The sequence below is a fragment of the Ceratotherium simum genome, chromosome 11 (genome assembly GCF_057802395.1).
Source record: "Ceratotherium simum simum isolate JZ-2026a chromosome 11, ASM5780239v1, whole genome shotgun sequence".
NCBI classification, from domain to species: Eukaryota; Metazoa; Chordata; class Mammalia; order Perissodactyla; family Rhinocerotidae; genus Ceratotherium; species Ceratotherium simum.
In genome coordinates this window covers 34,752,649-34,774,603 of record NC_141910.1, presented here as the reverse complement: position 1 = coordinate 34,774,603, position 21,955 = coordinate 34,752,649, and the positions used below count along the sequence as shown (strand labels likewise).

Below are 21,955 nucleotides of genomic sequence, written 5' to 3'. Positions count from 1 at the left end.
ATACTGTGCGGCTCTTGTGTGCACAGGCTGAAATGTGATGTGTGAGAAGGAATCTTTGGTTGCTCTTAAATTTGGTGGGGTGGCCCAGTCTTGTGAGCTCATAGACTCCTATGGATTATCCCAACATTCATTTTCTTATTGATCTTCATGTCTTCTGCCCTTTCATTCCTATTCCATTCCACTCCCATCACTGTACATTTACCTGAGAGGAGTTCCTAATTATTTTTAGGTTTAGGTCAAAATCAAATAGAGTCTTGGATCAAAGTCTCTGTGATCTTTGAATAAAGCCTACTCTATTGGGTGGTTTCTTTTTTTTTTTTTTTCTTTTTACATTTTTTCTTTTTATTGAGGTGAAATTCACATGACATAAAATTAGCCATTTTAAAGTGAACAATTGAGTGGTATTTAGGGTGGTTTCTTATTACTTTTTTCAGAGTTACTTTGAAGCCTTTGGCCCCTTATGCCAGCATTCAAGACCCTCTGCAATCCAATATCCTCTCTATTCCTGCCATTTATCTAAACATATTTCCCATTCCTTAAGCAGGATGTTTCCTCCTACTGAGTGTGCCTCATCCTGTTTTCCTCCTTCCCACAGCCATGCTTTTGCTCATGTTCACTTGGATTACACTCCCCTTTTCTCAATATGTGGTACCACATAATGGTTAAGACCATGACTCTGGAACCAAACTGTCTGGGTCTAAATCTTGACCTTGGGCAAATTACTTTACCTCTCAGTGCCTTGGTTTCCTCATCTAAAAATGGGGCTGAGAGTCCCTACCTCATAGGGTTGCTGTGAGACTTAAATGTGTTTTTTTTAAGAAAAGTACTTAAAAACAGTTCAGGCATTTAATAAGTGCTATATAAATATTACCTGCTATTCTCATGTTTACTCATACAAATGTTACTAGTTCTATGAGGTCTCACTCAAGTCTCAGCTCCACTATGCAGCCTCCTCTGATTTCTCCAGCCCAAGAGGACTTCTCTAAGACTTTCATTTCTGTGTACCACAAACTCTCACGGTGAATATCTACTGGCTTATATTATTCTTTTATTATTTTGTGTTTTCCCCCATTGAGATTATGAGCTTGGACATGGATCTTATATGTCTTTTGTGTTCTCAAAAGAGACATGGGAACACCTCAAATCCTAGGGCATGTAGTACCTCTCCACTCAGTGTTTGCTCTGTAAATACCCTGTTTCTGACAGGGGACATGCTGAATGAGTAGTTCTAGATCCATATGCAATTGTGAGTTGGAAACACTTTATAAACAGCTGGAAGACTGTAGTGTGTGAGGGAAGTGAAGGAGGAGAAAGACCATGGAGAAGTTTTTCTAGGATCTATAGGCTCCTTCCCGGTGTTCAAGAGTTGCAAATAAAGATTTTGAGTTATTTTGAAATTATTTTTGGTTGTTGCTCTGTATTCTTTTGATTGCAATACTCTGAGCTGGGGCTACATTGGCCATAGCTTTGTAACACGACAATTATATTTGTTGAATTACACCTACACAAAGTAAAAGTACTATACAAATGCAGCATACCATTGATACCAATTTTTAGAATCCATTGATATAAAAGAGAGTCCTCTGAGATGCTCTCTTCTCTTGCTTCGCAACTACTTCCTTGTTTCAGGGTTATCCAATTCATGCTCTCTCTTTCTTTCTTTAAGGGCATTTAAGCTCATTTATTGCCTCATCACAATCCTGCCATAGGCTGTAACCAAAGCAGAAAGAGTGAGAGGGATAAGGATGTGAGGAGCAGAATTGAATATGGCTCACTGGGTTTTGGATGTAAATGAGACATGGTGCTCAGAATGCTACTTCTGAATGGTGGGGCAAAGGAAGGTGCCCCATGTAAAGAGGGTGGGGATCCCAGAGGGAAGGAAGTTGGCAGGTGTACAGTGAAGAGAACGAGTTTTCTTAGTACAATGCCCCTCGAATTTTAGTGTGCACGTAAATCACTTGGGATCTTGTGAAAAATGCAAATTATGTGTCAGCAGGTCTGGGATGGGCCTAAGAGTTTGCACATCTAATCATTTCTCAGAAGATGCTGTAGATGCTTGTCCACGGACCATGCTTTGAATAGCGAGGACTTAGGAAAGAGCATGAAAAGGATAGAGCCTGTGAGCCTGGTAACCTGATGAGTGATTGTGAAATAAAAAGACATTATTTTCAAGTATTAAGGGGTGTAGGGAATGGGCATAGATGGTGTTACTTCAGAAACAAAGGGAGCAGGTCCCAGGGGGAAGGTGAAAAATCAGAGAGAGAGAGAGAGAGAGCGGGGTCCATTGATCAACCTACTCTACCTACTTGGAGACTATCCTTCCAAACTCTTCTCGTTGAAACTTGAAATTTCTGTGCTCTCTTTTAACCAGGGCAGCCACTCCGCTCCAGGCTGTCTCTTCCCAGCTTCAAAGCGTTCCACTGATGCAGTGAACAATTTCATCAGTTGGAAATTCGGTCACTGTAAATCCTCAGGGCCCATTTGATTAATTTTAAACTGAATGGCTTGGTTGGTTGTCATGAGAACATATGACCCAGCTGCCATCCCACACAACTTCTCTCATCCTTGACATTTTAGGTCAAAAAAATGTCACCAGCAAGTGAGGAATGTGGTAAAAGATGAGAAAGAGCTCACCTCAAGTTAGAAGTAAGAATAGCAGGAGGCTGTTATGGCAGAACAGGAATCTGGGAGTTTACTCACAGTGTTATGGATTCGTTATTCATCCCTTGAAAAGCATTTCCTGGTATGGTGGTTATGTGTAAGTTATCACAAATTTCCCTTGAGGAATGAAATGAGAAATATTTACTTTCCAAATTTTAGCTGCAAATAGGAAACTGCTATGCATAGCAATCAGCCTGGTACTTACAGAATGAAATTAAATTCAGAGGAGAAGATCTTCGTAACATCTGGAAGCTTTCGGATGCCTGTGTTACAGATGCTCCTGTGATTTGGGGCAGAGTGGGGTTGTGGGCAGAGAGTGAGTAAAAGTGATTGTTATTAAGGCATAAAGATAAAAGCAGTAGAAAGGCACTTTGCAAATACCATTTTCACATTAAATTAAAAAATATTGAGTTTGGCTTTATCAGTAACATTTTTTGCTGTTGAAGATTGTCAGAATTTAAAAGCCCCTAACACCATGGAAGAAGTTGCTCTAATGACTCCTATTTAGAAATCTAGGGGCTAGGACCAAACTTTCAGGTCTCTTTCATTTATGTTTATATTTCTAGCCTGTCTTTTCCTACTGTATCAATTGCATTTTCCTATTGTATTGCATTCTATTTCCTTTTGGCAATTAGTTTATTCTATGCTCTTGATAGTTCTAGAAAGCATCCCTCTACTTTGGAATAGGTTTTAACTCAAACACTTCAGGAAGATTAATCTCCATGTGAGAAATCCATATCCCTCATCATTAAAAATCTTCCTTTAAATAAAGGAAGCTACATTTAAATAAATAGCTACATTGCAATTCAGGAAGTTCTTCCTTGTATCTCACTGAAATCATTAAACATTCTTTTGGTTATTAGAGCTACTCCAGGATCCTCTTCTTTTCCTCCTACCTTTTATTTAAACTTCATAGCAGATAGAGGCTTCAGTGATAGGTTAAATTGAAGGATATTTTATTACACAAGAACAGGACCAGGCATCTGGATTACCCCCAGATGAGTTTTAAATTCACCAGTCATGGACTCTGGACAACTGACGGGAACTGCCTGGCACTGGTGACACTGAAAGGAAGTCAGGTTTCTCTTTGGGTTCTCTCTGGTTCTCCTCCTTACCTCTTACCCCAATCACACCGAATCCTTGCCCTCCCTGTGGGTGGTGATAGCAGTGTGGGCTTAAACTGCAATGCATACTGGGGTTGGGGGAGTATCACATTTTTTGTGTGAAAATGCTATTTAATCAAGACAATGATTCTTAGATAAGAAGGGGTTGCAGTGGTCAAATTTGGTTCTGGGATTTTCTTTGTTTTTCCAAAGTGGTTGGAAATGCTGCAGATGCTTATGTGTCCTGTGGACCCCTTGGAGGTTTGGAAAAGCACAACGCTTGGATTAGGAATCGTCCAGTGTTAGAGATGCCAAAGGAGCTATGCTCGTTCCAGCAACAGCTCCTGTAGGAGGCCCCAGGGCAAGACTGCACAGATGATATGGAACACCAGAGATATGTCTCTCTTCCCCTCTATTTTTTTTTTTTTTTAAGGTGATAGGGTTTGTGGACTTCACATCCTCTGGAGATCTTATAGAATTTAATTTATCAGGAAGAAGAGAGAGAGGATATCTATGCTGGAAGGATTTAAATTTTTCTGTGTGAATAAGTGATTACTTGGTATGTGAGAAGATCCACAGTGATAAATGTATAGATTGTATCACATTTCAGGAATTTTGGTATTGCTGGCAAGGCAATGAATCTGCCGGGCTACAGTGGTACTCAACTTACAATTCTGACTAGTGGACTTATATTTAATGGGAAGTAGAAAATAATAATTTAGTTTATATTGCACAGTGCCTTCCTCAAGGCAATACTTACAAAATTTTCATTTAATAAATGAATAAACAACTGAGATAAAGAAGATCAGTCATTCTCAACCAGGGATGGGGGTCAAATCAGAATTGCCCTTCCCACTGTCACCCATGCTCTGCCCACATCACCACCTCACCTTAGAGATTTTTTTTTTTTACCGTTTTTAAAGTGTCATTACCTCCCATTCCACCACCAGCTTTGAAAATCACTGCAAAGGGGTGATATACTTCTCGGGTGTTTGGGACAGAGAAAACGTTGGGAACCGCTTACACGTATGTGAAAGCGCCCAGCATGGTGGCTGGCAAGAAATGCTGATTAAATCAGAAGGCTGAAGATGGACATGCAAATAATGCTACGTATATGGTTAAAAATTCTTCCCAGCCTTTTAATTGTTTTGATTTTCATCAGATGCCCATCTTTCCCTTCCCAATTGCTTAAAAAGGAAAATTCCTCACAGGTACTTTAATCGGGGGAGATTTGTAAATGCTCCAGGCTCCATGTACACCAGGTTTTTGGTGTTCTGGATCAGTCTGTAAAGAGAGAGAAAAAAACAGGCAGCAGTTTACTAGATGTGTATTATTTGGAATGCATGAGATCATGGTCACCAGAGGATGCTGGCTGAAAATGGCATCAACAAAATCAAGTGACTTTAATATGCTTTAAATGAGCTCCTAAGACCCTGGGGATGGAAATGGCATGGTAAGAGCCAGTTGGTTATTTCCAGGAAGCTCTGCTCTCAACCTGCTGAGGCCGGTGTAAGCATCACAGCGGGGAGTCTGTTCCACACACCCCCCCCCCCCCGACCCCCAGGCAGCATCAATGTCCAGGGCTCCTGGCCAAGTAGGTCTTGTCCCTCCATGGAGCCTGCACGCTGTGGGTGACGGAAGATTCCCATCCCAGGAGAGATGAGCAAATTAGCTGCTCCGTCTTGTAGGCAAATTGGTTCTCTCCATATTGGGATAGCAGCCACTCTGACCAATTATCCAGATGGGCACCCAGTCTATGGAACAGCCAGGGCAGAGTCCAGGGGCTTGGATTTTGGGGATTTTATGCCCATTCTGTAGATAATTTGTTGTATGATGATGCCCAGCCTCCTAACTTCCCTGAGCTAGTGTTCCCTTCTGTAAAATCAGAATAATAATACGCACTCTTCCTACCTCACAGGTTGGTAGGTAAGGAGTAATAGAATAGGTAGAGATGATGTACAAGGCAGGACTTAGCAAAGTATAAAATTACAGCCATAACACCACAGTGGAGCCACTGCCTTTCACTCCAGTTCCCCCAGTGACTTTGACCCTTTGAGAAGTAGCCACAGTTGCCGGGTTGTGTCTACTTTGGATTCAATAAAAGGCCAGGAAAAGCCTTTGGCTTTTTTAACCCTCCAACAACCCCTGAGGAAATGATAATCACTTTTGTTCTATAGAGAAAATATAGTGTATTGGTTAGGTGGGCAGACTCTGGAGTGAGCTTGGTTTTACATCCTGGTTTTACTAATTGTATTTAAAGCTGGGTTTCCTCATCGGGTGGTTTTTGAGGAGTAAATGTGTGTGTTTGGTTCACAGTAAGGCTTCAACCAATGTTAACAATTATTATTATAGTTGATGAAATCAGGAAGTTGAATTTGTCTCTAGTCACACAGCTTAGAAGCAGCAGAACTTGGAGGTGAACCCAGTTTTTCTGACTCCAAGTCTATGATCATTCCACCTTACCATAGTTATCCATGATTGGTGCTATTTCCATCTTTTATGTCCTTTTGATTCTTTAGAGGCGAGTGACGTTTTGTTGTAATTATTTTTACAACTGAGTCAAGCAATCATGGGCCATATAAGGCATTATGTGGGTGGGATGGAAGGGAATTTTATCTCTTAAGAGTCTTTTGGGGTCTGACCTTAGACCACTCAGCCATACATTCATTCAACAAACATTTATTGAGCACCTACATGTGACAGGACTGTTCTAGGTGCTGGGGATACTGCTGTGAACAAAGGAAAGAGAGCCTGTGTGGACCCAACTTCCTAGTCTCAGGACCCTCCTTGGGAAAAGTCCATAAACTTTCCCATAAAGCACTTTGTTTTTCTTTCTGTTGATAAATGTTCCTTTGCATCATGAGCAGCTTTATTTATCTTAAGCTACTCTGGTGCTTCTCACTATAAGCTGTGCTGCAGCATCACCTGGGAAGTCTGTTAAAACTGTAGAATTCCAGGTCTGGGATAGGTCTGTCATCTTTAGTGGTAATGATTCCACCGCCACCCCACCCCCACCCCCCACCCACCAAAATTCTACTTCACAGCAAAGTCCAGGCTATACCTTTTGCACTTAAATACCCATTATTTTGGATTTCCTCATAATCGTTTGGTGAGTTAGTCTCACCTCCCTGGCTATGCTGTCATTTGGAGATTTGTATTTTACCTTCTCTGTATTCCAGGAGCCCTTGGCCCTTGGTTGCACATGTGGTGGGTACTCACATACCTAGCAATTAATTATTGTCTTTAGGTAATTGCTAATTCTACCATTCAGAGGGAGGCCTTGTCGTATAGTGGAAAATGCACGAGCTTTGAAGAAAGACAGGCCAGAGTTGAATCCCAGCCCTGCTATCGTCTAAGGTGCCACATTGGTCAAGTTACTGACCTCTCTGATCCTCCATTCCTTCCCCTGAACAAAAGGGATAATTATCCCAAGTTGCAGGGTAGCTATAAGGATTAAATGATATAACCTAGAGGAAATAAATGCCAAACAACAACTGTCTGGCCAAAGGTTTGGGCCAAATAAGGCAGCAGTAAGGAGTCACATGACCTGATTTATAGTCCCAGCTCTGGCACTAACTTGCTGTGTGACAAAAAGCAAATCAGCTAACCTCTTTGGGCCACCAGTTCATCACCTGAAAACTGAATTGAGCCAGTCTTCTCCTATCCTTTTTATAAATTCGAGAAAGGATTTGGAAAGGATTATTTTTAAGAATCAATTCTAAAACATCACAATAACACCAACAAACCAAACACACACATGCCCAACACAGGGCTTTTCCATGGTAGGTATTTAAGAACGATTTACTGAATAAATGAATATGCTCAAACAGCCTCCAAAGAACTAATTCATGACCTCTAATTCCTTTCCAAATTTTCCCCTCAAGTACTCCATACCCTCCCTTCCATAAGGTAAGAGCTACTTGGCAGGACTCCACAATGCCAATTTTAATTTCCAACTTTGTGTTGTGATGTTTCAGAGTTTATACAGATCCCAGGGAGAAGCAGTTGTCACCATGGCAACCTTCAGGCCACTGCAGTGAGAGAAATTAGTGGCTGCCCAGACCTAGTAATTGCTGTAGTCTTTTCCTCTTGGATTCCTAGCAGTGGATGCTTGAATACAAATACCGAGTGGACTCCAGCCAGCGAGGTAATAGTGTACAGCAATAAACTATCTGTTAGCTGACGCTTACATTTCAGACAAATTGAGGAGGTTGTCAAAGGCATTAGCTTCTATCTTTTCCAGGGAATCACTCTGAGAGATTTCACTAGGGGAGAGAAAAGAAAAAAAAAAAACAAACAAGAAACATGAAAGAAATGACCATGTCTACACGATAATAAGCTGTGTGTATGACCCAACATCTGGGGGCTCCACTGTGTCCTTTTAAAAAAGAGCAGGGATGCCTTAAATTGTCTTCGCACCATAAAGTGTAACATCTTCCTTTAGGAGCACAGATGGACATCTACAACTCAGGTGCAGTTGAAATGCAAGTTTCAGTAACTCTTGTTTATGTGACAGGTTTTTCTTGTTTATCTATGACTCAGAGTCACAGATGTTAGAAGTGGACAGGCCCTCTGAGAAAGTCTAGTCAGATTCCCTTGTTTTATAGCTTTGGAAATTGAGGCTCTGAGAGGAGAGGCAAATAGTGTTTATAGGAAGGCTCAGGACCAGGATCAGGATGTCTGGGTTCCAAACTTCCATCACTCTAGTGAGCTTTAAATTTGGGTTGAATTCATTGTTTTGTAATGCTTTACCCTTTGCCCAAAATTCTGTTCTGAGGGAATTGCCAAGTGGTCAACTCCTGCACATAGTGTCCTTCTTGGGTTGTAACTTGTGACTGTTTTTCTCACTCTGTTAGCAAATTGAGGACAAAGAGTATGTCTTGTTCTATTCTTGAATCCCTTGTGGCTTCATATTGCCTGGCATATAGGGTATGAATGAATGAATGGATTAATGAATGAATTAATTTTTTAAAAAAGACACAAAAGTAAAAGAAACCAGCTTTGCCATATACTACTGCTAAGCATGTAGGTAATGTCAAAGTTACCCTAAAACCCCAACATAAGCTACCATTTGCTGCCAGCTGAGAAAAAAGTCTCCAATTCACAAATTGTACATTTGCATATTTCTAAGGTTAGCATTCACCGAAGGCTTCAGACTTGATGAGAGCTTTAGCCCACAGATAGGCTGAGCCTAAGGCAGTTAATGTCTTTTATAAACAACACAGTAATGGATTGTTTCTGGGCTGATTCATCTTATTCCTTCCTAATGGTTTGCTTATTTAACTGGGGTTGCTTTTCTCACTAGGAGGTCTTAATGCATGAAAAGTTATCAAAACTCAGCTTTTAAACTTGAGAGCAGAAGAGTAAGGGTTAGGTTCAAGCAAACTGACATTTCTGTAACCTGCAGTGAATTTCCGAAAATGTGCACTAATTTTTGAGGAATTTAAAAAAATACCTCATTGCTTGCTAATACCCTAAGGAGCACCCAAGGAGCTAGGATTGATAAGTATAGCATCTTCTTTAGAGATGCAAATCTGCTTAGAAAGCCCAGTGCATTATTAAAATCAGAGATGTTCTCTGGGAACTAAATGGCCTCTAAGGTCCTTTGTCTCAGACTAACATTAAGGAGGGATGCTGGGATACTTGGACTCCTGAGAAAGTTCTCTCTCCACGTATGAGGGCTTGTGCCCTAGAAGCTGAGACCCAGGGACAAAGGATTGAAGTTACCTCTGACACAATGTGAGCTCACACTGCATTATCAGGCTGCTTTACACTTTTGATAAATGCCTTTTATCAGTATGGCTAGAAATACTGTGTTTTTGTCATACAATTATTATATTTTAGATACAAAGATTATCTTCTGAGGCACAATAAACTTCCAACACATTTTCTTCTATGTGGGTGTTATCTAAAAATATGACACAAGCGACTAGCTGCTCTGGCAGAAGGAGAATTTTTATGATTGGAATCTATCTTGTTTTCTACTTGAGAAGTTTATCATCACTTATCAAAATGCATTCAGTTCATTGAAGCAAGGTTAATTATCTGGATTTTAATGACTCTTGGAAATCATACCTTTTTTTCAAAGGTCCCTAGATATTATTTGTATTATAAAAATAAAAATTCTAGTGTTTCCTAAACATAATTTCTCTCCCAGAAAAATTATCCCCTTTCAACTATGTTTTCTCTTAGGAAAAATTTATTATTCCAATTATGAATGTCTTTTGATATGTAGTATCTTACTTACATTTTTACGACTTCATTAAGTCCTCTGAAAGCTTGAGATGGGATTACTTTAATAGGAAGATAGGTGAGTGATCTAGAAAAGAAAAAAGGAAAGCCAAGAGTTTAAGATTTAAGATTAAGTACATTTTAAGTTCATGAATAAAATGTGTGTGTGTGTATGTTTGTATGTATGTGAACTACAGAGTTCCCAACAACTGGATTCAGGTTGAGAATTCTAACTTATATCAATAAAGAGATGTGCTATGACATTCTTGGTATTTATCAAAGAGTGTGTAATTTTGCGGTGAAGATCCTGAACTTTGGGATCTGACACACCCAGGTTCAAATCCTCATTCTCCCACTACCTGGCTATGTGACCTTGAGCATGTTATTTCAGCCCTCTGTTTCAGTTTATTCATCTAAAAAATTGAAATAATAATTCCTAATTCATAGGGTTGCTATGATTAATCAAGATAACGTATGTAAAGGACAGGGCTTGGCACCAAGTAAATAGTTAATATGTAGTTCTAGAGTGGCCCTACAGGCTTGGTTGGGAGGATGGGAAAGAAACTATTTTGGGTAGAATGGAGAAATGAATGGTGAAAATACAACTGGAAACTAGGCAGGCAGGAGAAGGAAAGATTCACTAAGAACATGCTCCTGTTTTTTTTTTTTTTTGTGAGGAAGATCAGCGCTGAGCTAACATCTGTGCTAATCCTCCTCTTTTTGCTGAGGAAGACCGGCTCTGAGCTAACATCTATTGCCAATCCTCCTCCTCTTTTTCTTTTTCCCCAAAGCCCCAGTAGATAGTTGTATGTCATAGTTGCACGTCCTTCTAGTTGCTGTATGTGGGACGCGGCCTCAGCATGCCGGAGAAGCGGTGCATCGGTGCGCGCCTGGGATCCGAACCCAGGCCGCCAGTAGCGGAGCACGTGACGTGCACGTAACCACTAAGCTATGGGGCCAGCCTGAACATGCTCCTATTTTGATCTATATCATCTTCCCCAGGTACCCTATTTCAATATTATCCCAACCAGACCACTTGCTCCTATGGTTAAATCACATGGACATCTCATGCCATTTTGGGGGAACATCTATAGTACATTTCCTACAGACACTAGCTTGTATCCAGAGGAACAATCTAAGTATTCTCAAATTGAGATAAATGTTATGCATTACATAAGAGTTGAGAAAAGAGCAATTACTCAGCAATAGCAAAACCAGAACAGGATGATGTACGAGTGCTAAAGGAACCTGGGGTTAAGATAACTCAGGAGAAATCATCTGTAAGGCAGGGAGGAACGTTCAACCAACATTTATGAAGCAACTACAGTGGTTCAAGGTTTTGGGCCAAGGACTGGCAGAGAGGAGAGAAGAGGATCAGGACATTTCAGCTGGGAAGTGAATGTCAGGAATATGAGAACAGGGGTGGGAGATGCTGCCTTGCTTTCATGTGTCTATGAAGCAGAGACTGCCTTCGCTGCTAGGAAAGAATACTTCCTCCATGATGAGCAGATTTGCATCAGTTAGATGTTTTACAGTCCAAAAATGGACTTGCTGCTGGTGTTAAGGTGCTGTGTGAGTTATGCACACTCACCTCTAACTTTATTTTATCCACTTAACAATGGGCATTTCTCTTTGATAGCAGAAGAAACGGAATTACAAAGAGATTTAGTAACCTGCACAAGGTAACAGGACCATGCAGACTGAGTTCAAATGTTCATTCCACTATGTGATATTGGGCCGAAGCATGTGATTCCTAACCCACTCTCTCTCTTTTTTATTTTTTTCCAACTTTACTGAGGAATAATTGACAAATATAATTGTATACATTTAAAGTGTACAACCTTATGATTTGATATATATGTACATTGTGGGATGATTACCAAGAGTAAGATAATTAACACATCCATCACCTCACATAGTTAATTCTTTTTTTTGTGTGAGTGGTGAGAATGCTTAAGATCTACTCTCAGCAACGTTCAAGTATACAACACCATATTATTAACTATAGTCACCATGCTGTACATTAGATCTTCAGAACTTATTCTTCTCATAACTGAAAGTTTGTACCCTTTGACCTACATCTCTCCATTTTCCTGTCTCCCTAGCTCCTGGCAACCACTGTTCTATTCTTTGTTTCTATGAAATTGTTTTTTTGTTAGATTCCACATATAAATGATACCACATAGTATTTGTCTTTCTTGGTCTGGTTAATTTCACTTAGCATAATACCCTCCAAGTTCATCCATGCTGTCGCAAATGGCAGGATTTCCTTCTTTCTTATGGCTGAAAAATATTCCATTGTATATACATATACCACATTTTCTTTATCCATTCATCCGTTGAAGAACATTTAGGTTATTTTCATATCTTGGCTATTGTGAATAATGCTGCAATGATTATGGGTGTGCAGATATCTCTGAGATAGTGAATTCATTTCCTTTAGATCTATACCCAGGTACCCTACTCTCTCAGTGAGCAAGATGGAGGGACAGGCATTGTAACCTTGCTTCTCTTGAGAGGAGTCATGTCTCATTCTCTCTCTTCCTCGTGCAAAGCAGCTTACCACAGTTCCTCTCTAGGGGCTAATGCAGAGAAATTTCATTTCAGAAAATTGCTTTCACTCAACAGTCTCTTAGAGATGGTATAACCTGGAGGAAGTAATCCAAACTTGGTCCTCTGATTCTATGCCTGAAGACAGTCCTATCACTCATATTGTTCAACACCCAAACTTATTTAACAGGGCATCTGAGAAGAACAGGGACAGCGGGAGGGAGAAATCTTACGATGGCATGTTTGCTTCCTATATTTCTTCTGGAATCATGTCCGCTTGGCTTACTGATTAAAAACACAGTTTTATTGCTCTCTGCACTGCCAAGTCAATAAATTTCCAGAAGAGAAAGCTGTATTCTACTGTACCCCATGCAACATCAATAAAACTGACAGCCAAATTCTGATTCCAGAATCTTTATTGCTGGGATAATGCAGTACAGAACATATTTTGGAGGGTGTTTACATAAAAGCTTCAACTGAACCCTTCAGAGCTGTTTATTCATGCAAATGGAGCCCAGAAGCTGGAGTCTCTCAGCAGGCAGCCTCCTCTTCCAAAAGGGAGTACAGTGTGGCTCCCAGGAGAGCAGTTTGGCTCAGATTTGACCAGGGAGGTTGCCTGAGCTTTTGATTGATGTAGGGATGAGGGATGAGGAGCAAAGGTTGGATGGAAGTGAGGGAAGCTGTAGATCATGCCCTGGCCATCCCCAATGACTACAGAACAACCGTGGTGCAAGATGAAATTTTGCAGAGTTGATGTTCATGCCGCTGAGCAAGAAAGGCAGAGGTGATGAGAGTAAAAATAGAGTCCTCACCATAAAAGAGCCACTGAGCAAAGAGCAGGTAGCTTTGTGGATGTCGCTGGGGCAAGAAAGAGGTCTGGGGGCCACAGAATGGGGAGATAGGTGGGGTGAGGCAGGTGCACTGAGCTTTTCATAACAGATGTATTCTCATGAAGTGATGTGGAGAATATGGTTCTATGAATCCAACACTTTTTCCCACTGACTGACTTATATTTTTATTTTAGGGATGGCTTCATTTCTGATTCATCTTCAATTGGCAGCAGTTCCTAAGCATTCAAGTGTCTGTTTCCTGTATTTATACTTGTTTGTTCACATAGCCTGTGATTTGCTAACAACCATTTGAATGTATTACCTTTGAAGGTGCTTTCTTCTCTGATGGATGCTTTTATGATTCTTTCCATGATGCCAGAAACTTTTAGCAATGTGAACAATTGTCTCAATGACCCTGCAGTTCTTCTCCTATATACATCCCAGACAAATTCTCACACTGATACTTAGGGGAACCTGTAAAAGGATTTTCTTCACAGCATTGTGGCATCAGGGGGCGCTTGGAGGCAACCTGTGAGGCAAACTGAGTGAGGGAATGGTAAAATATGGATGGTGCACACCTAACTAATAGGTCAGCAGTTAGGAGCATGAGTCTAAAGGCACATAGAGCAGCATGCATGCATCTTAGAATCATGGTGCTGAGACACTAGTCAGAAATTAATGATATATATGAAATACTACATGCAGAATTGAAATACATGCACACTAAACATTAGACATTTTAAAGGAAAACATATAAACATACGTTAGGATGGCTGCCTATGGTGAGTCAAAAGGAAATGGGAAAAGGGGATAAAATAAATAACTAAAACCAGAGAAGGACATTGAATGGACCAATGATAATGTCACTTGAGTGAAGCATGATCAAATTAGCCCTCTACCTGAGAAGCAAATGGAAGAGAAAAAAGCTTTATTATGGTGTGTCAAGTTCCTCGTTCCCTCCCTTTTCCCCCTCCCTCCTTCCTTCTTTTCTTCCTTTTGTTTTTTGAAGTTAGGAATACACACGTATTGCAAGGATTTTGTGAACTTCAGGAACTCGTGTGGAAAGGTCTAGTCAATGTCATTTGATAGAGAGCAGAAGCCAAGGAGAATGGTGTGGGTGGGTGGGTGGGGGGAGGCCAAAGGCAAGGAGAGTTCAGCCGCTCTGCTGTTCAGGGTCTAGAAAGGGCATGAAAGCTATGCGTAAAGCAAAGAAAAATGAAAGAGTGGCAGAGCCCTTTTCTGTCTCAGCTAAAGAGCATGACACTCCCAAACTCTGCATCTCAGATGGTGGTAAAGAACCAGCATTACTGGGCAGATGTGTGGCTGAACTTGCAGGTGGAGAGTTCTCTCTGCCTCTTGAATAGTGAGTGAGATGGCTGTGGAAGACTATGGCTGTGGAACCATGCACCTACTTATATTTATTACATTTCCACAGTCCTTTTTACAGTTTTAAACTTTGATTTTTAAGTGAATGGATGATGCAACACAGGTGACACCTGGATTTTGGCCAAATCCCACCTTGCCCAAGTACCTTAGCCACAACGTTGAAACAAATACTAAGATGGAATGACAAAGGCTGCCTTGGTTTCAGCAGTTCTGGAACCTCCAGCTATTGATGAATCCCACCTGCAAGTCCTTAAACCTTTCTAGTTATAGGTTAAAGTTGAAGCAGAAGCAGTCTCTACCCCTTAGGACTGGAATTAAGTGCTCACCCTAGTTCTGGGATCTTGTGATTGGTCATGACTCTGGTGAAGCCCTGTGTCTCTCTGAATTGTCTACACTGAACCCAACAATATTTGGAGGGCAGGAGTGCACTTGCAGTGCTTTGAATTACAGTTGCTCCCCTTACACCATGTTGGTGCTTATTTTTGCCTTGATTCATTATCCTGTAGCCTGCCTGGTCTCCCCAGAGTCCATCTAGGAGTGGAGCTCCTGCTTTCGCTTCTTCTCCATCACCAGATCCTGATTCCTCTATCTCTGTCCCTTAGAGAACTGCTGACTCACAACAGTTCCTACTTGCTATCTGGTTAGGATCAACCTGGTATCTCTCACTGCTGAGTTCTTACTTTCAAACTGGGCCCCCTGGCACAGATGGGGACTCTGTGCTGGGGCTAAACAGTGCAGTTGGTTAGTTGCTGTGGTGGATGCTGTGATGGGCTGCCAAAATCACTCTTTAGGATTAAGGCACTCATTCCCCCAGCTGCTGGGAGAGTGGGTAGCTGAAGCTCTGAGCTGAGTTGCTATCCTTGAATTACCCTCCACCTAAGATTGCCACCTCACCCAACATCACATCTCTCCTGGGTAGCCCTCATCCAATGACTGGTCAATGCATAGAATAAAGGCCGAGCCTCTTTGCCTCAAGGTGGGACTACTTAGAAGGACCATCCCACCTTCAGAGCTCCTTCTCATCAGCTCTTTCATCTGGCCCCCTGACTCAATCCTCGTCCCAGCCAACCCCAATTGCCAAGCCACCAGTGCACCTTATGTCCATGCCCAGCAACAGGGAACAATCTACAGATAAGCAAATAGCACTCAGATAAACCCAATCACCTTGAAGAGGATGATGCCACATTATCAGGTCCTTCCTAATTGTTCCTAATATCTCTTGAGTACTCAAGGGTGAGACTTAGGCCCCCTCTTTTTCTCTTCTGACTTTAATAACACAGATGACCTTAGAAGGATCCAGTTTGCCCAGCTCACTGGCTTGTTAATGTACCTTCAAAATAATGTTAGCTGGACAGTTTCAGAGTCAGGAGGGCTCTGTGTCCCCCTTCAAGGAAACCCAAGATTTGGAAATCTTTGCTTACAAAAACCTATCAAGACATTTGCATCATCAAACGGTTCTTCATTCTACAGAAGGATTCAATGAAAGGTTCCTTTAAATAGCAAACTCCCTAGGTAAATGGAAAATATGGTTCAATTAATGTACTTGCTCCTTTTAAACACAGGTATTGCATAACCAGTCACAACAGTAGGTTCCCCACCTCCCCTTGGTTTTGAGAAGCTTGGAGTGCACAATGGTTCCCAGGGCAGGACCACATTCTGAAGCCCACAAGCTGAGCAGGGCCAGAGGGACATGAGAGCCAGGGAAGAAATCCAGCACCAAACTGGAGTCTCCAAAACCCGGATGGGGTCTTTGGTCACCTTGCTGGAGCTTTTACCTTTCCTTATGCCCATCACAGAAGAAATAAAGTATTTTTATTCACTTCCCTCTAATTGTATTATCGATGTAAGAAAGCTACAAACATCCATCCATCTTTCACAGATGAATAGGTTTATTGCTAGAGCTACACACCCTGAATTTTTAAAACACTACAAAATCAGAGGGAAGGAAAAAGAGAGAAATAAGAGATGGTCAAAGCTTTTTTGCCTAATGAACTTGTTGAAATGGGAAGGGGAAGCATAACCTTATTTAAGTTCAAAAAAATGTTAATATTTTTGTTTTTATTACATAAGACCTTGTTTTACATTTAACAGAGACTTAAGAATTTCTTTGTTCTTTTCAAAGCTGCTCAGTAATTATAAAACCCTGCTTTCATCTTGGAATGAAATGAAAATGGCTTTCCCCTTTTCAAATGATTTTAAAATTTCGCGCTTTCAAATGCATGGATCTGGGCCGGCCCCGTGGCTTAGCGGTTAAGTGCGCGCGCTCCGCTACTGGCAGCCCGGGTTCGGAACCCGGGCGCGCACCGACGCACCACTTGTCCGGCCATGCTGAGGCCGCGTCCCACATACAGCAACTAGAAGGATGTGCAGCTATGACATACAACTATCTACTGGGGCTTTGGGGAAAAAAAGGAGGAGGATTGGCAATAGATGTTAGCTCAGAGCCGGTCTTCCTCAGCAAAAAGAGGAGGATTAGCATGGATGCTAACTCAGGGCTGATCTTCCTCACACACACAAAAAACAAAAAAACAGAAAAAACAAAACAAATGCATTGATCTATTTGGTGACTTCATTACAGGGTATGTCTTCATTTATTGGCCTCTTGTCTTCAGCATTTACCTAGAGGGAGCTGAGACTTTAATATTAACTAAAATATGAAGTCAGTATCGATGGACATCCAATACATTAAGTTTTACATCAGAAAATTTTGGAACACGCCTTAAAAATAAATCCAAGTGGTTTTGATTATTGTTTCACTATTCCTTTAAGCACGTATTGTATTAGACTCACCCAGAGTGAAAGGGCCACTTGCAGGTGGTTTGGTCCAACCCCTCATTTTGCAGACAGAGCATCTTAAGAAAAGTAACATGATGTCCCTGAAACCACATAGCGATTCAGTGGCAGATCTGGACTAGAACTTAGGTCACTTCATTCCTGGTCCAGTGCTGGGTCCTTCACTAATCAAATCACCTGAGTACTGTTCCTTTGGGGTTTTGTTACACTCTGCTACATGAGCCTTTGGTTCTTCTGTGAAAACCTAGCTTTCTGATAGATCCATCAGCTTCTTAAGGGCATATGTTCACAGTCTTCAACTTCAAAGATGCAGCTCAAATTCCTGTTCCTCCGTGAAGCTTCAGAGCCTACTGGAGTGGGTTTTCTTTTTCTTCTCTGTCCTCCTCGGAACTTAATGACTACTCATTTTTTTTCCTGCACTATTATTTGAGAATTTACCAGGTGCTCTATATGAACATTTCCTCTGTCCCATCATTGAACACCCAGTGTCTGGTGGATTCTGCCTTCACAATGTCTCTTGCTTCCAGCCCCTTAATTCTTTTCCCACTGCAACTCTTCTTGGCCATTGTTTTCTCGACCTTGACTATTCTATAGTCCCTGAATTGGTTTTTCCTCACCCTATCCTGGGTTTCCTCTGGCCAGTCTAGATTAATATTCCTCACAACTCCCGCCATGTCACTATTATACTCAGATATCTTCTGTGTCTCCCCTTGGCCTGTCTACTTATCTACAAATGTCTCAACCTTGCATTCAAGGCCCTTGAAATAAAGGCTCAAACTTCATTTGCCAGTCCTATTACCCACTATTCCCTTCATATAACCAATACACTAAACTTGCGTTGTCCATCCAGTAAGGCAGCTACTAGCCACATGTGGCCACTGAGCGCTTGAAATATGGCCAATCTGAACTGAGATGAGCTGTAAGTGTAAAATACACACCAGATGTCGAAGACTTGGCAAGAAAAAAGAAGGTGAAGTATCTCATTAATAATTTTTATATTGATTACATGTTGAAATGATAATATTTTATACATATTGGATTAAATAAAATATTTTGTTAAAATTCATTTCACCTTTTAAAAACTTAAAATATAGCTATTAGAAAATTAAAATTACACATGTGACTCACTTTATATTTCTACTGGACAGTGCTTCCTTAGACAAATCAAACTATTGTGTTTCCTGAACTTGTCTCACACTTTCCTGCCTTCATTCACACTGTCACCACCATCTGGCGCATTCACCCTTCTCTGCTGGTCAAATTATACCCTTGGTGAAAGGTTTATCTCAGGCACGATGTACTTTATGGAATGTGTCTTGATCACCAACTGCATGTGGTTTCTCTCTGGAAGCAGCCTAGTGGGGTGGTGAAGAGTATAGACTCTGGAGCCAGATTGCCTGGTTTCAAATCATAGCTTCATTCCACATCTGTAAAATGATGATGATGCTAACTACCCCAGAGATAGTTGGGATTACATAAGGAAATGTTTATGTAATACTAACACAGCATCTAGCACAAGAGCTCAATAAATACTTTTAATTCACAGCTGCTTACTGTGAAAGATTCAAGCTACCTCAGCTACATCCAATAACAACTCTATTTCCTTGAGGGGAGGGGAGTTGGGAGAGTGTTGCAGGGGGTTGGAAGGGTGGGTTCTAGACTTTGGAATGGGCTCTTCTTTTTGTCATGGGTCACCCTTAAGTCTGTAAAATGCCTATGACTTGTCTCTGACTCTTGACTCTCCAATGATTATAGGTAGGACAACTATCTATAATAGGGAGGGTAAACACTCCCACTTGGTACCTTTCTTTTGGGTTTAGGTATCTCTTATAGGCCCCGCCTGACAGTCTTTTAAAGAAATGATAAAGGACAACATTCCATTAAATATTTCAACTCTAGGGAGCCATTCTGCAGAGTTCTCATTTGCTCATTGATTTTAAAAAGTTCAGTTCAGTCAGTTGGAACTCTCTCATTGGAAAGTGCAATTTGAGTGACTCTCCTCCAAGACAGTCTTTCCAGAGCACCCAAGAAGCTGCAAGGAGTTTATGAATTATAACGTGAACCAAGATGTTCAAGAAGATTCCCTGGATAATGGATTTTCCAAGTCATTTGTGCAATAACTAAATTAAAAATATAAAGCCTCAGAGGAAGATGGTAAATGCTTCTAAGCCCTTACTCAAAACCCATTTAAAGTTTTCTAAAGACATAAAGCAAAATAACCCAATCTTTACCCCCTAAACTAGAATTCTTCTAGCAATAATATAACATGACAAGAATAACTTTGGTAGATAAAACTACATGTTGAATTCTCCCGGGGGAAGGTTACATCATCTGTAATGATTTCTCAAAAATATTTTTTAGAAGCAGAGACTATTATGTTGTCAGGGCAGTGACATTGCAGATATGCTTCAGGAAGCTCTTTCATTACAAGCTTCTGTTTCTAGACACTTAAAAACTTTCTTTTTTTTTTCTTTTAGTGAGCCTGTAAAAGCTGGTTGCAACTGATATACCACACACAGTCATGTACTGCATAATGACGTTTCAATCAATGATGGACCGCATATACGATGGTGGTCCCATAAAATTAGTAACATATAGCCCAGGTGTGTAGTAGGCTCTATCATCTAGGCCTGTGTACGTATACCCTATGATGTCTGCACAATGACGAAATCACCTAACAATGCATTTCTCAGAATGTATCCGTTGTTAAGTGGCACATGACTGTACTTTTAATTTATCTGAGGATGGGTTTGAAGTGCCTGAAATTACGGCATACGTGCCTTCACTTTTCACTAACTTATCAGACACCAATTTGTGTGGCTGCTTGGTTCAAAAATGCCCTTCTCTGGAAGCATCTCATTGCTGGTTGCATCAGGGTAGAAGCATCTCTTTGACTGCGGTCCTATGCTCCTGCCTCGGCGGCAGGGCATGGGCAATGAGATTCTCTCTCTTGGGAATTTAAAACTTGTAATAGACAGACGGAAGGAGTCTTTGGAGCTGATTCATTGTAAAGGTGGAATCTAGAGAGAAGTTCCCTGATCTCTTGCTGCCAAATTCTCTCTGGATCTTGCCTCTATCCTTCTACCTCCTTATTCTTCTATTAAGTTCATCTCTTAGGATTAAATTTGTCACAGCTGATTTCTGGTGCTTGCAAATGAGAAAAGCCTTAATCAGAGCCCCACTCAAGGTTTCCAGGGGAAGTAATCCACTGTTCCATCGATGATCATAACACAACAGGGCATGTGTTGGTGGTCAGTGAGACAGCAGAAGTCTTTGAATAATGATTCCCCAGTGGTGTCTCAAGGCAGTGTCAAACGCCAGGACTGAGCTTAGGGAATAACCACATTAGCCCGACTGCCCCTGTAGAGAGTGAGGCTTAAAGAACTACAGCTCAAATACCTTCACCAAGGTTTCTTTGTTACTCTGGCTAGAAGGAACCACTCTCTCCTCTGAACTGCTACCAGACTTTGTTTATAACCTTTATCTGGCTTTTATTACCTTCTGCGTTTCCCTGCAGTCATCTGAGAACTGGTCCTCTCTCTCCTATGGCCAGAAGACTATGAGCTCCTGGAGGGCGGGGGCAGCGTCATTGGAGCCTGCACGTTGTCTTGTCCATTTCAGTACATAGTTCCTGATTGGTCAGAGATTCTGACCTGAAGATTTTCTATGTGTCCAGACTGAGGCTTAGGGATGGGGACTGGGGCAAGGAAAGGATCCAGAACAGGCTTGGTTGCTGTAGCTGGGCAGATAGGACTGACCCAACTGAACGATTAGAAAGTAGCCTCTAATCAGGTGTTAGGTGGCATATTTGACAGGCAGCTCAGTCTGGGCTGAAAAGACCAGTGTATCAGACTTCAGGCAATAATGAACCCTGCTATTTTGGGATTCTAACTTATTCACCTTCCAAGTTGAGAAGACCTAGTGGGTCATTTTCTCTAATTAACACCTTCCAGCAACAAAACTATTCCATCAGGCTTGCCCCTTGGACGCTAGATATGTCCTGTTCAACCTCATATACGGGCTGTGGGTTTTCCAGTCTTCTCTGCATTAACAGATTGTTACAATAATACTTTGTACTTATGTGAAACCTTTATTTCCGAGTACTTTTGGGTCTATTGTCTCATTTATCTTCACCACAATCAACCCCACTCAGGGGCTGGAATCATCACGCCCCTCTTACAGACAGCACAGAGGTTTTATCACTAGCCAGGATCCAGAGTGCAAATTATGGGAAGGGGACCTGGGGCTAGAACTCAGGTCTGTCGATCTTTGTCCTTTTGATCAACTCAGATAATTTGGGGGCTGTATTGGACCCTACCCTGTCATACTAGAGCATGCCCCCACCAAGGGCTCAAAAATTCTGTCTGCTGCTGCTCATGAGGTAGAAATAGGAACCCAGGA

General features: G+C 41.3%; 1 protein-coding gene across 3 annotated transcripts in view; it reads right to left on the bottom strand.

The window, feature by feature from the left end:
• Positions 1-21,955, bottom strand: part of LHCGR (luteinizing hormone/choriogonadotropin receptor) — a 68,886-nt gene that overhangs the window by 31,886 nt on the left and 15,045 nt on the right. For all 3 annotated transcript variants that reach the window (XM_087436798.1, XM_004436657.3, XM_087436797.1), the window contains exons 2-6: positions 10,012-10,083; positions 7,955-8,029; positions 4,974-5,048; positions 2,867-2,941; positions 2,701-2,778 (exon numbers count right to left, since the gene is read on the bottom strand). In XM_087436798.1, the coding sequence (XP_087292924.1) occupies positions 2,701-2,778; positions 2,867-2,941; positions 4,974-5,017 (197 nt within the window). In that variant the 5' untranslated portion in view covers positions 5,018-5,048; positions 7,955-8,029; positions 10,012-10,083. The remainder of the gene's footprint in view (positions 1-2,700; positions 2,779-2,866; positions 2,942-4,973; positions 5,049-7,954; positions 8,030-10,011; positions 10,084-21,955) is intronic.